Source organism: Oncorhynchus keta, chromosome 7 (assembly GCF_023373465.1).
Source record: "Oncorhynchus keta strain PuntledgeMale-10-30-2019 chromosome 7, Oket_V2, whole genome shotgun sequence".
Taxonomy (NCBI): Eukaryota; Metazoa; Chordata; class Actinopteri; order Salmoniformes; family Salmonidae; genus Oncorhynchus; species Oncorhynchus keta.
Window position 1 is genome coordinate 2578366 of NC_068427.1, and position 16886 is coordinate 2595251.

At 41.1% G+C, this 16886-nt stretch overlaps 1 protein-coding gene and 1 long non-coding RNA gene across 4 annotated transcripts in view; both read left to right on the top strand.

The window, feature by feature from the left end:
- The window catches only part of LOC118385869 (melanophilin-like), a 110588-nt gene extending 97393 nt beyond the window's left edge, over positions 1 to 13195 (top strand). For all 3 annotated transcript variants that reach the window (XM_035773052.1, XM_035773053.1, XM_035773054.1), the window contains 3 exons: positions 7023 to 7094; positions 7471 to 7519; positions 10728 to 13195. In XM_035773052.1, coding sequence (XP_035628945.1) covers positions 7023 to 7094; positions 7471 to 7519; positions 10728 to 10777 — 171 coding nt within the window. In that variant the 3' untranslated portion in view covers positions 10778 to 13195. The remainder of the gene's footprint in view (positions 1 to 7022; positions 7095 to 7470; positions 7520 to 10727) is intronic.
- A 1592-nt stretch (positions 13196 to 14787) lies between these two features.
- On the top strand, positions 14788 to 16886 carry LOC118386460 (uncharacterized). Its single transcript, XR_004826215.2, has 3 exons — positions 14788 to 14988; positions 16207 to 16355; positions 16672 to 16886. It is a non-coding gene; the product is annotated as an uncharacterized LOC118386460 (long non-coding RNA).

Sequence of the window (16886 nt, forward strand, 5' to 3'; positions counted from 1 at the left end):
TGCAACCAGAGGTAAAAATAAAAACTCTAGACCACCTTTACTCCACACACAGAGATGCATACAAAGCTCTCCCTCCATTTGGCAAATCTGACCATAATTCTATCCTCCTGATTCCTGCTTACAAGCAAAAACTAAAGCATGAAGAACCAGTGACTCGGTCAAACATTGGTCAGATGAAGCAGATGCTAAGATACAGGACTGTTTTGTTAGCAAAGACTGGAATATGTTCAGGGCTCTTCCGACAGCATTGAGGAATACACCACATCAGTCACTGGCTTCATCAATAAGTGCATCGATGATGTTGTCCCCATAATGACTGTACGTACATAGCCTAACCAGAAACAATGGATTACAGGCAACATCCGCAATGAGCTAACGTGTAGAGCTTCTGCATACAAGGAGCGAGACTCTAACCTGGAAGATTACAAGAAATCCGGCAATGCCCTCTGATGAACCATCAAGTAAAGCGTCAATACAGGACTAAGATCAAATCGTACCACACCGGCTCCGATGCTTGGCGGATGTGACAGGGCTTACAAACTATCACAGACTACAAAGGGAAGCACAGCCGCCAGCTGCCCAGTGACACGAGTTTACCAGATGAACGAAATAGCTCAATTATTTCTATGCTCACGGCGAGGCAAGTAACACTTAAACATGCATGAGTGCATCAGCTGTTCCGGACGACTGTGTGATAACGCTCCCTGTAGCCAATGTGAGTAAGACCTTTAGGAGTCTCATGGATCCTGGACTAACCGGTGCCCCCGCACATTGACTCTGTACCGGTAGCCACTGTATATAGTCTCGCTATTGTTATTTTAAGTAAGCATTTCACTGTATTCGACGCATGTGACAAATAACATTTGATTTGAATCGCTGCAAAGAAACAAAGGACACCAATACAAAGAAGAGACTTGCTTGGGCCAAGAAACACGGTCTGATGAGATTTTTGGTTCCAACCGACGTGTCTTTGAGAGACACCGAGTAGGTGAACGGATGATGTCTGCATGTGTGGTTCCCACCATGAAGCATGGAGGAAGAGGTGTGGGGGTGCTTTGCTGGTGACACCGTCTGTGATTTATTTAGAATTCAAGGCACACTTAACCAGCATGGCTACCACAGCATTCTGTAGCGATATGCAATCCCACCTGGTTTGGGGAACTATCATTTGTTTTTCAACAGGACAATGACCCAACAGACCTCCAGGCTGTGTAAGGGCTATTTGAACAAGAATTAGAGTGATGGAGTGCTGCATCAGATGAGCTGGCCTCCACAATCACCTAAACTCAACCCAATTGAGATGGTTTGGGATGAGTTGGACCGCAGATTGAAGGATAAGCAGCCAATAAGTGCTCAGTATATGTGGGAACTCATTCAAGACTGTTGGAAAAGCGTTCCAGGTGAAGCTGGTTGAGAGAATGCAAAGACTGTGCAAAGCTGTCAAGGCAATAGGTGGCTACTTTGAAGAATCTCGAATATAAAATATATGTTGATCTGTTTAAAACTTTTTTGGTTACTACATGATTACACACAGTGGGGCAAAAAAGTATTTAGTCAGCCACCAATTGTGCAAGTTCTTCCACTTAAAAAGATGAGAGGCCTGTAATTTTCATCATAGGTACACTTCAACTATGACAGACAAAATGAGAAAAAAAATCCAGAAAATCACATTGTAGGAATTTTAATGAATTTATTTGCAAATTATGGTGGAAAATAAGTATTTGGTCAATAACAGAAGTTTATCTCAATACTTTGTTATATACCTTTTGTTGGCAATGACAGAGGTCAAACGTTTTTTGTAAGTGTTCACAAGGTTTTCACACACTGTTGCTGGTATTTTGGCCCAATATGACCATTGCGCATTATTGATGGCCTTTATGGGGGAGGGCATGATTCTAATGATGTTGCCAGCAGTAAGATTTGATTTTGATTTCCCAAAAAACAAATGCTCTAGCTTTCAAATTATATGTTCTATATTTTCTGACCCAACATGTTTGGGGGGATAGCTCCTAAACTCGCTGGACCTGTCTTAAACAAACGCTCAAAATTCATTTAGGGCTGACAGTCTGCACTTTGACTTCATAGTCATTATATAATTTAAAATCCAAAGTGCTGGAGTACAGAGCCAAAAAACAACAATATGTCACTGTCCAAATAGTTTTGGACCTCACTTTATATACCGTGAAAATGTCATTTGAGTTGTCAATGTCAGACATTTAAGGGGCGCTTTCCCGGACACAGATTAGTCCAAGCCTAAAAAGCATTTTCAATGGAGATTCTTAGCAGGGCCGGCTCTAGCCTTTTGAGGGCCCTAAGCGAGATTTGGTTGGGTGGTCCTTCACCATCCGCAGCAAAACATTTTTGTGGATTTCCTCCTGATGGTGTAGAGACAATTCATTTCAGTGTTAATGTCCTGCAATTCTTCAAATTTTGCCATGGTGCATAGAAAGATTTTGCAATTTTACAGCTAATTTCCTGCTATTCTGCACATTTTGCAATGACTTATGCCAATGCTAAGATGATATCTGAATGAGAATGACTATCAAAATCAATGCGGGCCCCTTGGAGGTCAGGGCTCCTGGGAACGTGCCATGCGTGCCCGGTCAGTATTCAGCCATTATTATTAAACTCAGCAAAAAAATAAACGTCCTCTCACTGTCAACTGCGTTTATTTTCAGCAAACTTAACATGTGTAAATATTTGTATTAACATAACAAGATTCAACCCCTGAGACATAAACTGAAAAAGTTCCACAGACATGTGACCAACAGAAATGTAATAATGTGTCCCTGAACAAAGGGGTGGATCAAAATCAAAAGTCACAGTCAGTATCTGGTGTGGACACCAGCTGCATTAAGTACTGCAGTGCATCTCCTCCTCATGGACTGCACCAGATTTGCCTGTTCTTGCTAAGAGATGTTACCCCACTCTTCCACCAAGGCACCTGTAAGTTCCCGGACATTTCTGGGGAGAATGGCCCTAGCCCTCGTTCTCCGATCCAGCAGGTCACAGACGTGCTCAATGGGATTGAGATCCGGGCTTTCCACTGGCCATGGCAGAACACTGACATTCCTGTCTTGCAGAAAATCACACATAGAACGAGTGGTATGACTGGTGGCATTGTCATGCTGGAGGGTCATGTCAGGATGAGCCTGCAGGAAGGGTACCACGTGAGGGAGGAGGATGTCTTCCCTGTAATGCACAGCGTTGAGATTGAAGGCAATGACTGCAAGCTCAGTCCGATGATGCTGACACACCGCCCCAGACCATGACGGACTCTCCACCTCCAAATCGATCCCGCTCCAGGGTACAGGCCTCAACGTAATGCTCATTCCTTCAACGATAAATGCAAATCCGACCATCACCCCATCACTCATCAGTGAAGAGCCCTTTTTGCCAGTCCTGTCTGGTGAGGACCTGCCTTACAACAGGCCTACAATCACTCAGTCCAGCCTCTCTCAGCCTATTGTGGACAGTCTGATCACTGATGGAGGGATTGTGCGTTCCTGGTGTAACTCTGACAGTTGTTGTGGCCATCCTGTACCTGTCCCGCAGATGTGATGTACCGATACCTGTGCAGGTGTTATTTACACATGGTCTGCCACTGCAAGGACAATCAGCTGTCTGTTCTGTATCCCTGTAGCGCTGTCTTAGGCGTCTCACAGTACGGATATTGCAATTTATTGCCCTGGCCACATCTGCATTCCTCATGCCTCCTTGCAGCATGCTTAACCTAGGGTATGCATCCCACCTGGCCAACATCCAGTGAGATTGCAGAGTGCCAAATTCAAATACAGAAATGCTCATTATAAAAATTCAGAAAACAAAACATATTTTACATAGGTTAAAAGATTAACTTCTTGTGAATCCCACCACGGTGTCAGATTTTTAAAAATTCTTTACAGCGAAAGCATACCTTACGATTATTTGAGAACATAGCCCAGCAGACAAATCATTACAAACATTAACCAGCCAAGTAGAAGAGTTACACAAGTCAGAAATAGAGATAAAATGAATCCCTTACCTTTGATGATCTTCATATGCTTGTACTCAGAAGACATTCTTTTACTCAATAAATGTTCCTTTTGTTCGATAAAGTCTCTTAATATCCAAAAACCTCCGTTTTGTTTGAGTTTTCTTCAGTAATGCACAGGCTCAAACCCAGTCAAAACAGGCAGACAAAAAAATCTAAATTGTATCCGTAAAGCTCATAGAAACATATGAAATTATGTTTATATTCAATCCTCAGGTTGTTTTCAGCCTAAATAATCGATAATATTTAATCCGGACAAAAACGTAATCAATATAAAAGCTAAACAAGAAAGGCACTCTCTCGGGATTGCACATGAAAAAGCTCTGTGACACGGCAGGGTCCACTCATTCAGACTGGTCTTACTCCCTCATTTATAAGAATACAAGCCTGAAACCATTTCTAAAGACTGTTGACATCTAGTGGAAGGCATAGGAACTACAATTTGAGTCCTAAGTCAATGGATACTGTAATGGCATTGAATAGAAAACTACAAAACCAAAAATAAACTTACTTCCTGAATGGATTTTTCTCAGGTTTTCGCCTGCCAAATCATTTCGGTTATACTCACAGACACTATTGTAACAGTTTTGGAAACTTTAGAGTGTTTTCTATCTAAATCTACCAGTTATATGCATATCATATCTTCTGGGCCCGAGTAGCTGGCAGTTTAATTTGGGCATGCTTTTCATCCAAAATTCCGAATGCTGACCCCTACCCTAGAGAAGTTAAGGCACATTCACGCAGATGAGCGGGGACCTTTCTTTTGGTGTTTTTCAGAGTCAGTAGAAAGGCCTCTTTAGTGTCCTAAGTTTTCATAACTGTGACCTTTATTGCCTACCGTCTGTAAACTGTTAGTCTCTTAACAACCGTTCCACAGGTGCATGTTCATTAATTGTTTATGGTTCATTGAACAAGTATGGGAAACAGTGTTTAAACCCTATACAATGAAGATCTGTGAAGTTATTTGAATTTTTACGAATGATCGATGAGACAGGGTCCTGAAAAAGGGACGTTTCTTTTTTTGCTGAGTTTACAAGTTTAGATAGTTAGTCTAGCCAGCTATGTCGCTAAAAATTGTTAGCTGACATGGCTAATTCAATGACAACATTTTCTACACCCTCAATAACATTTGCTAAATACAGTGCATTCGGAAAGTATTCAGAGCCATTGAATTTTTCCACATTTTGTTACGTGACAGCCTTATTCCTCATCAACCTACACACAATACCCCATAATGACAAAGCGAAAACAGGATTTTAAACATTTTTGCAAATGTATTAACAATAATAACAGATACCTTATTTACATAAGTATTCATTCCCTTTGCTATGAGACTCAAATTTGAGCTCATGTGCATTCTGTTTCCATTGATCATCCGTGATGTTTCTACAACCTGATTGGAGTCCACCTGTGGAAAATTTAATTGATTGGACATGATTTGGAGAGGCACACACTTATCTATATAAGGTCCCACAGTTAACAGTGCATTTCAGAGCAAAAACCAAGCCATGAGGTTGAAGGTATTGTCTGTAGAGCTCTTGAGACAGGATTGTGTTGAGGGACAGATCTGGAAAGGGTACCAAAAAATGTCTGCAGCATTGAAGGTTCAAGAACACAGTGGCTTCCATCATTCTCAAATGGAAGAAGTTTGGAACTACCAAGAATGTTCCTAAAGCTGGCTACCCGGCCAAACTGAGCAATCAGTTGGTCCTTCTCGCTGATTACTCAGAACACGATGGCCACTCTGACAGAGCTCCAGAATTCTTCTATGGAGATGGGAGAACCTTCCTGAAGGACAACTATCTATCCAGCACTCCACCAATCAGGCCTTTATGGTAAAGTGGCCAGACAGACGCCACTCCTCAGTAAAAAGGCACATGACAGCCAACTTGTAGTTTGCCAAATGGCAGTGTAAGGACTCTCAGACCATGAGAAACAAGATTTTCTGGTCTGATGAAAACAAGATTGAACTCTTTGGCCTGAATGCCAAGCGTCACGTCTGGGGGAAACCTGGCACCATCGTTACGGTGAAGCATGATGGTGGCAGCATCATGCTGTGGGGATATTTTTCAGTGGCAGGGACTGGGAGACTAGTCAGGATTGAGGCAAAGATGAACGGAGCAATGTACAGAGATATCCTTGATGAAAACCTACTCCAGAGAGCTCAGGACCTCAGCCTGGGGCAGAGGTTCACCTTACAACAGGACAACGACTGTAAGTACACAGCCAAGACAACGCTGGAGTGGCTTCGGGACAAGTCTCTTGAGCCCGCACTTGAACCTGATCAAACATCTCTGGAGAGACCTGAAAATAGCTTGTAGCGACGCTCCCCATCCAACCTGACAGCTTGAGAGGATCTGCAAAGAAGAATGGGAGAAACTCCCCAAATACAGCTGTGCTAAGCGTGTAGCATCATACCCAAAAGGTGCTTTGACAAAGTACTAAGTAAAGTGTTTTTCTCTTCATTTTTTATACATTTGCAAACATGTCTAAACTGTTTTTGCTTTGTCATTATAGAGTATTGTGTGTAGGTTGATGAGGGGGGAAAAACGATTCAATATATTGTAGAATAAGGCTGTAATGTAACAATGGAAAAAGTCAAGGGGTCTGAATACTTTCCAAATGCACTATGTTTATGCGAACAATACAATTTGATATGATTTTTGAGTTGATTGTCAGTGACTGACATAACAAGAGAGAAACTGCTGATGCACAACCAAATTGCACCTGGTGTATTCGATCAGGACCTAAGCAACCGATTATGCAGCTTATGCCTGGATCCGCACCACTGCCCTTTAGTGTAGTCAACCGTTAGAGATGGGCAACCAGCATATCTCAAGCCATACACCTCAAACCAAGGAGGCACATTGTTCAGAAAGGTCTTTAAAAATCATCTGTTCCTGGACTAAAAAAGCACTTTCTATGGAGATGTTTTATGTTGGGTCCAGGAGACACAGGCCCATTGAGTAAATGTCCTTTTCCCCTGAAGGTGACAGACATCGAGAACAAGATCGCTGCCCTGAGTGCTGCTGGGATGTCTGTGGATATGACCAGGAGAAAGGTAAGGTGGGCAGAGCCTGGGACCTGTGAAAATCACATTTGAGTATCTCTGTACTTATTCATGATTTTGATGAAAACAGGACCCTCATGTGTAGATTGCGTAATACTATGGAAAACAAAACATCGTGTTATATGTGTATTTTTCTTAAAGTGACATTTTCAGCCATACAGGCTGATTACAAGGCACTCTCCAAGAGATGAAACAAGCTTGTTTACTTTTTTTACAGATCAACTCCCATGTCACCATTAACAGAGCATAGACCGAGCGTGGAAAGTCTCGGTGTCTAATTTGAATCAGACTACTGCTGAGTCTTCATGTGCGTCCGGGGTCCTCTTCACAATAGCATTATTTTTTCATTCTCTCTTGTTTCTTTTAGTCAACCGTCCCTCCCCAAAGAAGGAGAAGTGCCTATGACCTTCCAACAAGTAAGAACCGAAAATGCTGCGCTTGCAGAATCTCCAGGGGCTCGTAACCCTAAAGTCTTAAACCTTGTTTCACTTAGAACATGATAGGATTGAGAAACATTGCAGAGCTCATTCCTGAGTGTACCAATTGGCCAAGAAACTTTGGAACACTTCCCATGCTTTTGACAGTCATAACCGTGTCATACATTGTTTCAGGTTTATAGTATGTCAATTATCATATGTTTCTGGTTGATCGTCATAATACCCTTCACTGCATGACATTATCAAACGTTTATGACAGCACTATGTCAGAGTGACGGCTACAGTTGAACTAACGTGTCACCGGGAACCGGATCTGTTTGTGCTGTCTTGCAAACTCCTATGGTGATTGAAGTTGGCAGGACAGCACAAACAGATCTAGAACTACGCTACCGGGAACCTCCCTACATGAGAAAAGACATGCTTGTGGGGGACCCCAAAAACACTTCATAGAGAGGTTGCAAACAACTTTATACGGTGGTCTAATGATCTCATGAAGGAAAGTGCACTTGTTCACTTTCCTTCATGGATTTGAAAGGACATTAGTGGTATATGGAAACTCACTCTAGCCCATGCCTGCACCAATCCAATGTTTTAAACTTGTTGGGAGTAGTGAACAAGTGCACACTTCAGGAAGGAGACATTGGGGCGCAACTTGTGTGAAGAGGAAGAGTTTCAGAGGAAGTCAGTCATTCAACAAGGGCTCCCTGACCCAGTGGGAAGGCCTCAGCTCCAGGGCACCACATCATGTGGGGTACGACCCAGTCTCAGGATGGCTGGTGATGGGTTCACCAGTGGTTGGTTACACTGGGCTTATACAGGCTGGGTTGGCTTGCCTGTTGTTGGTTTGTGGTTGCTCTCAGTGCTTAAATTGTGCCGGATCCAGCACCTCTGTTTCTGACTGTATTGTTTCGGATCCCATTTGCCAGGATGTGGTACAGTACCTTTCATGGCATGAAAAACAATCCGTTTTCAATGTAAAAATTAGAATAAAAGCTATTAAAGTTAATTCAAGTTGACTCCTCTGTAATTCTCCTGTCCCCTAAAAAAACATAATGTGAAAACGCGCCTGATATACAAATAATTGATTTGTGTTGGGCCGGCCCGGGTTTAGCCTATGGTTTTGCGTAACATTGTGGCCTTAATAGACCAATGCGTGGCCATTGCTGTGGTGAGAGAAGCGCGTCTGTGTCTCTCACAGAACTGAAATGAGATTCACTTTCTATAAGCCATCTCCCTCTCTGTGCTCTGATAGACATGAGCCTGCAACTCTCATCTCTCCAGTGTTGCACTTGATTTATTTCTTTATAGAATCAAATCCATGGGAGGGTGCTGGAGGTGCCCGCAGCACCCATGACAAATTGAAATACGTTTGCCACAGTTATAGAATTAATGCTGTCTGTTCAGAAGGAAATGAAATAATATTGAATACTACACCAGGAGTAGACCTATAATTTAGCCACAGCTGCGCTGTGGATTGTGTGTAGGCCAATCTCTAAGGCATGCCTACATTCGGGAATGCGTGGCAAAATTGTCAGTGAACAGCATGCAACCAAAACAGGCCTTTCGCAATAGTTCAAATACAATCGTGGGAAAACAGTTTGGAAAACAAATGGACCCTGCTGAAAAGAGAAGACTAATCTGTCTGTAGGCTACCAAATGATCACCTTCCAACTCGGCATATTGTGCGGACAACATTGTTTTACAAAGTAAAACGAGAGAGAGAAGCTTTGGGCACGAGCGTGTCAGCCATCAGCGTTGAGTGAGCTGTGCATCCATTGGGTGAGTCGGTGAAATGGAAAAGCTTTTTTAGGACTATAATTTCCTCCTCATATTGTAGCCTACGATATGTGTCTCCACCACACACCTAGGTCTAGGCTATTGATCGATTCAAGACAAGGTTGTTTTTATTGATCTCAGATTCTCAGTATGTCCGTGTCAAAGTAGCATGACATATTGATCATTTGTGAGGTATTAAAAAATATCTCCAGTCTCCAGTCATCTAAAATTATGTAGAATTGCATGAAATGTGTTTATAAAAGGCCACATTTTTCCCGGACTCTAGGTTACCAAAATGTTGCCCAATGTCTGCAACTTTTGCAAGCCCTCTACTCTACAGCTCTATGGCAAATTAAGCACTGGTTGCTCTGTGTGGTGTTTCTCTTGTTGGCATACTCCTTCATACTCTCTGGGTTTATTCCACATGTGGTTGGTTTTGGTTAATCTGTGTGTTGATTGGGTTTCTGTTGTTTGGGTACATTGGGTAATCAATTCATTACCGGAGCTCATAAAATGGTGTGGATCTAAGAATCAAAACATTGTTTCTCTTGTTTGGGATCCAAATGGAAGGCTGCAGAGGTATAATCATGCACTTATTTCTACATTGCATAGTCATTAGAACAGGGTGGTGAGGCTTAGAGTCATTCTGGCTGAGCCTTTAGTTCACTTTTTTTTCATCGTCAGTTGCCTGTGTAGGCTCTAAACACTGTGGTGCGCTCAACGACGTTCTCTATCCCATAGATACTCCCATAGAGAAATCGACCTCGATTGTTTTACACTGCCGCCATTTCAGTGACACATGCTTTGAACGCTGATAAGAAGGAATATGATGAGAGACAGAGAATAGGGGGAGGGATGAGGAAAGAGGCGAGGAAGGGACTGTTGTTTGTGGTGCTGTTCAATGCCAAAATGTATTTCTTATTCGTGTTGATTTAAAACGTGGTTACACCCCTAGTTCGGTTTAAGAGGGTTCTTAGTGGAGGATTGCTGTATGCGTTGAGATGCCAGACTTCTACAAGAGTTTTATGAGATCGCTGTATGTGTGGGTGGAATACTGCACACACAAACACACACACACAACACTTTCTCATCGACCCCTTAGGTATAGTTAGTTATCCAGCCTATTTTAGGTGGCCCTAAATTATATTAGTTATAATCATCGGCATGATTTACAATTTGTGGTCCCAGTCTTTTTTTCAGCTAACCTAACAACTAAGCATCAAAGGTATTTATGTGACACATTTTGAACTATTCTTGTGTCCCAATGTCCCAGTTTTATAAGTCAGTCATGTTTGGGATAATCATCCAATCACTCTCAAATGGAATCAAAGCATTCTCTCCCTCTCCTCCCCATTTCTCACTCTCTCACTCTCTCTCTCTCACTCTCACTCTCACTCTCTCCATTCTGCAGAAACCAGTAATGGCACAGGGTCATTGAGGAGGAAGTTGAGCATCTTGTAACTGAGTAAAGTGATTCTTGTAACAGAGAATCTGCTGGAGCAGGAGTCCATTTTGTGTCAAGTTATTTAATTGGCTATACGTTATTGTGAACTGAACCTAATAATGCCATTATCTCTCTGTTTGTTTATTACATTTACCCAATATTATTTCTAATATTATTTATATTCAAGAATGTGAAATGTTATGCGTCATGTTACAATGTCTTAATGCATTTGCTGAACAGTAAAAAAAACTTTTAAAAAACATTATAGCAATGATGTAACTGCCAACTTTATTAAAATGTACTTATGACTAGACTTAGACATCCATAGTACATTAACTGTAATCTCATGTTTGTACTACTATTGAATGAGCCTGTTGAAAAGCTTTATTAACTTCACTATTAACAGATTACACAATTATATGTAGGGTTTTCTCCAGAGAATTGTTGCTGTTTCTCATATAGGCTTCATTCCATAGGGTTCATGGGGACACTTTGTAGAAACCAAATCTCAGTGGTCAATTGATAAACCAATTCCAGGAGGCACATATGGTTCTCCATTGGGTTCCAGTCTATATGCTTTCTGACATCAAGGGACAAGAGATTGAGTGATGGTCTGCGTCCAGACCCGGCGCCAGAACAAATCATTTGGACTGCCTTTGCTTTCCACAGGCGGGCCCGTTTTTTCACGGGACCTCATGCGTGCACATGCTTGCGGCGTTCAGTTTTTTTTTTTATTGGTGTAATAGTAAAGCCCATCCGCAGCTCGTGGGTTTCAAGTTCGGGGAAGCTGACTATTTATCCTACCATTTTCTGCGCGACAGTTCTGATTATTTTTATACGCACATTTTCAATAATAACGTTTTCATGTATCAAAATCAATGACTTTGATTATCGAGGCTGGGAGTGTTGGGAAGATTTTTCAAATACTGACGAACAATCATTCGCAATGGATGTAAAAAAAAACATACTTTGTTGACTTGTGTGATATGAAGAAAAAATGTGTGGTGTAACGTTACGTGGTGATTTAATCAGAAATAAGGCATTGCCGAATGGGCACTTTCCTACATATGCATGTATTCTGAAGAGAGACGTACTATATTTTTGCCTCACGACCCTTACCATTTTTCTTGATGCAGTATTTTAAATTATACTCAAGACACATTTTTAGAAGCTTTTCACTGACAGCCGCAACTCAATCAGCTAGACCTATTGCCACGCGCACTACACAAATTGTGGGCTTCCCAAACACACTTGTGATTTGAACAAATACATTGCTATTTTTTTAAAGAAGCTAATTATCCTCTGTGGCTAAATCATGCTCCCTGGTGAAGTGTTTTGAATTAATTTATTTGCACAGGAGTAATTATATAATTTGGGAGAAACATGCATTTACTTTAGGGCAATCCAGCATCTTAACAACTTTCCTTACCAATTAGCAAGAGGCTGAAACTAGAGATCTGTATATAATGACGAGTTGCTCATGTCTCCAACCTAACAATGGATATTCCCATAGAAACGCATTGAATTTATACTGGACAGATTATGGCAAGAAGGAGCCCTCACGCTTCGCCACTTCCTCTCTGCTGAAGCTGTATCACAGGAGAAAGCATCCGAGCGAGCGAAACAGCGCCCCTCTATATGTTGCCCATGTATCTGATGCTGTGTGGCCAGAAATAGTATGACATGCCATACTCTTTTGGTCCAGATAGCATCAGATACATGGTTTACACATATTGAGACAGAGAGGCGCTGTTTCGCTCGCTCGGATGCTTTAACTGAGATCGATGCGTCTTTCTGTCGGCGTTCGTCTCGGTCAAATAAATCATCAGTATTTCAATATTTCATTTGGAAGGGCCCTCCCATTACGCCGGGCCTTTCTGCATCCAAATGGCACCCTATTTCCTATGTAGTGCACTTATTTTGACCAGAGTCCTATGGGGTTACAGTCAAAAGTAGTTATTTTAATTGTATTTATTTAACCCTTAATGTAGTGCACTATAAAGGGAATAGAGGGACATTTAATTTTTGTCGGTGTAGGAGACTGTTCAAATAGATACAGCAATTTGATGCTGGAATATTAGGGCATATATTCAGGATATACACACAAACATGGGTGCGTGAATGATGCAGGAGATTAGAACTGATTGCCGCTATTGTACTATGTTAAACAGTAAAGTATCATTCATGTAGTTTTTAGTACAATAGACCTAATACTGCTTTTCTGCTATTGAATTGCTCTGTACATTTGTAGTCATCTGAATGAATTAATTTGAATGAATTTGTATCCTCTTCATGAACCATTAATTGCTATTTTATATTTATTAGTAGATATCCAAGTGTGAACATCACTACAACGTATGTGAACCATGTTTCCAATACTATAGTGCCAAGTAACACCTTTGACATTGTACTAATTAAAATGTAAACAAAGTCGATGTTTTTGTGTTTGTCTTTTATTCACGCCTCCACTTTTGTAATTCATGACTCAATAAATTCAAGGTCAATGATATTTATTTCAACAACTACTTTTTCCTCCCAACATATGTTTCCTCGTCGGTCTTATTATTCAGCTACAGGTTTACACACCAATAATTATTTGTAGCCTTGTAAAGTTTTTTGTATTTCTTGCGGATGGAGTCTTATCTCATCATAATTTAACCATAGGATTCATTCCGTCTATAAGAAAACACGGCGATATTTTGATCACGACATTTCCTTTGACATAGGGACGGAATCAGATACTCTTAGGATATTAGTTTTCTTCGGGCTGCTTATTGAAAAGTATGCCACGTGCCCGCCCATTGCCTTAGGGAAAATGTTTTTTTTCTCTCTCACTAAGATCCCTCTGAAAGGGCTCGCTGAGGTCCACTGGTGTGAGACTAAGATGTTTTTGTCGTTATCACCAGCTTTGTCATGAAATGGCCTCTGAACGAGCTGAATGCCTGTTGCGAGTGCACGTAGACACACTGCAGGGATTCCATTACAGATAGCTACCACACATTACTCTTCGCAACACATACTGTTTCACTCTTGTCCTATCTATATGGGACCACCCATTATGGTCAAGAGAAAATTCTGCACAACCCACATTGCACTTGTGTGGCCTGGGTGGTCAAGCTGTCAACAGCACTCTCTCTACTCTATCCAATAAAACATAAAATACAGAAGGGGTGGGATTGCACAACTCATTCTATTAAATAAACCCTTAAATACATTATGGAAGCTCATCATAATGTAGTTAAATAACATTAATAACTCTCCTAATGCCCTTGCTGGACATAAAATATTCCATATACTGCGCCCCTCCATTTGCTCACCCCTTATTCCAAGATTTAAAGTAGGACCATGAATGGAGGATTGTGGTCATGGCTATTTACAGAAAGCAAGCATACCTTGCCTTTGAATAATTCATTTATTCAGACCATTGTATAGTTTGTGCATATTCATGGTTTTGTATGTATATCTTGTTAATTTCAGATGATGCAGTTATAGGTGTCACTGAGGATGTGAGTCATCTATGTGCTCATGATTGGCTTTGTGTGAATGTATGAGAATATGCATGTGTGACTTGACCTCTCAACCAAACATTACATTTTTTTTTTTGCTAAACTTTCATTTATACCTATTTATAAAACTGCAACATGCAGCAAGTGGTTAGGGTAAAGTCGATCATTTTATGAATGCTAACAAGTGGTTAGGGTTTGTTAAGTGGTAGGGTAAGGTCCGGTTTAGCCAGCTAATGTGCGTAGCGTCACCAAATGTACAGATACAGTAGGACGCATGAAAACGAGAAATAAATTGCTTTATTATCTTGCCTCAAGTAATAACAGGCTCATGAGAAAGATGTCAATGTTTAATATCCATGTACACAAAAGTGGAATGAGACACAATGTAGATACAAGGTGTGTGTGTGTGTGTGTGTGTGTGCGTGCAATGTGACATCAGCATCCCCTCTGTGTGGATATAAACCTACTTCCAGAGCAGGTCCTTTTCTGAATGACTCTCCACTACAGCCGTACACCTCAACTCCATCCACCTCACAGGATAAGTAGAGGCATGCCAAGACACTTCAGATCTCCCTAGACCTGAGTAACTCTGGTCTATCATACTTTTTACACTCTAGTAGCTAGCCATCGGAACAGAAGATTCTCTTTAGATTCTCCATTCAAACAGAGGGACAACCTGAAGCCTGAGGTTCCTAAAGCCATACTTGGCTCTTCTCCACATTGTAAGTTTTCACTTCTATTCTTTACTCTTAAATGTCCTTGAATTAACTCTAAGATGTTTTATTTTAATAGCTGTTATATTTTCAGCAAATTTGATTCTTGTTTTTTACACGCCTGAAGCATATTTGATGTCAAGTGAACTCCTTGACCAGTCTATCCCCAGGATTTACCAATGCTATTTTTATATTGTGTTTTAGAAGCACTGCAATCGTTTTCATAGCCAAGTCCTATAGCAAAAACTGGATGAATCAATGATGGTTCTGCGTCATTTGAACCCCCCAAAAATCTATGTGATGACGTTGAATCAACATGGAAAACTGATTGGATTTGCAAAAAGAAATCAATATAAAGGCATTTTGTCTTTTTTTCAACCAACATTTTTCCAACCTAAAATTCATAATATTGAGTTGCACCCCCCCTTTGCCCTCAGAACAGCCTCAATTCGTCGGCATGGACTACAAGGTGTTGAAGGCATTTCACAGGATTGCTGGCCCATGTTGAGTCCAATACTTCCCACAATTGTGTCACGTTGGCTGGATGTCCTTATGGTGGTGGACCATTCTTGATACACATGGAAAACTGTTGAGCATGAAAAACCCTGCAGCATTGCAGTTCTTGACACACTCAAACTGGTGTGCCTGGCACCTACTATCATACCCCATGCACCCTGTCTTGACCATTCACGCTCTGAAAGGCACACATACACAATCCATGTCTCAATTGTCTCAATGCTTAAAAGTCTTTCTTTAACCTGTCTCCTCCCCTTCATCCACACTGATTGAAGTGGAATTAACAGGTGACATCAATAAGGGATCATAGCTTTCACCCGGATTCACCTTGTCAGCCTATGTCATGGAAAGAGCAAGTGTTCCCAATGTTTTCAACACTTAGAGTATTGTGTTATGTTCTTGTAAGTCCATGCAATGTTTACAGAATTGTTTCATGCATGGTTTAGTAGTCAGTGTATTGCGCTTATGATAGTTTGGCAACAGAAGACAGACATGTACTAGGAGTTTGGTATTCTGTTGTACTGTATCTTCTGATTGTTATTAAATGAACACATTATTCGATAACACCTTTATAATCAATAAAGTTATGTTAATTGGTTCTGGTTGATCAATGATTGATATTATTATTTGCATGATGAATGCTATTTACTTTCTATGAACCTATGCTCATTTAGCAGAATTCAATTCTAAAGTAAAACTTTATTGTTCCAGATTGACGTCTGCCCCAGCCTAGGACTCAGTGATCGACATCTGTATGATGACCATGAGGGTGTGTGCGGTGCTCTATGCCCTCATGTTACTGCTGTCACGGACTCTATCCAAGACACACGTTGGGTATCCACAGATCTCCATGGAGATAAGTATGTTATTGTCCCATCTCTGTCTTTCTTTACTCTTTATCTTTCCTTTAACTCAAACTAATTTACTATAAAGTCATATGGTCGCTCTCGCCACTTTCATTATTTGGACTGCATTCACACACTCTCTCCTACCATGTTCTTGAGCACACTCCCCTCCTTCTCTTCTAACTTCTCCCACAGTCCCTTTCACCCCACAGATTCTGTTACAAACTCACCTATATTTCTCAGCTCCCCCAACGTTGACGTCGTTATTTCTTTTCAGAAAGGTTATGTGTCTTCTATTTTTCCTTTAAAAAAAAATATTTGTGACACTCAGATCCAGACATCAATGCCTCGTGGTACACAGGACGAGGGATCCGACCAGTAGGACGTTTTGGGCGACGGACGAACGGGAGAATCCAAAGGCTGGCCCTCGCCACACATAGTCTGTGTTCCCAACATGGAAAACAAAGACTGGCAAACGGATGAAATACATCATGAAACTTGTTTTGCCTCTTTATTTCTCCTTGTTGTTTCTATATTAAGAAGTGA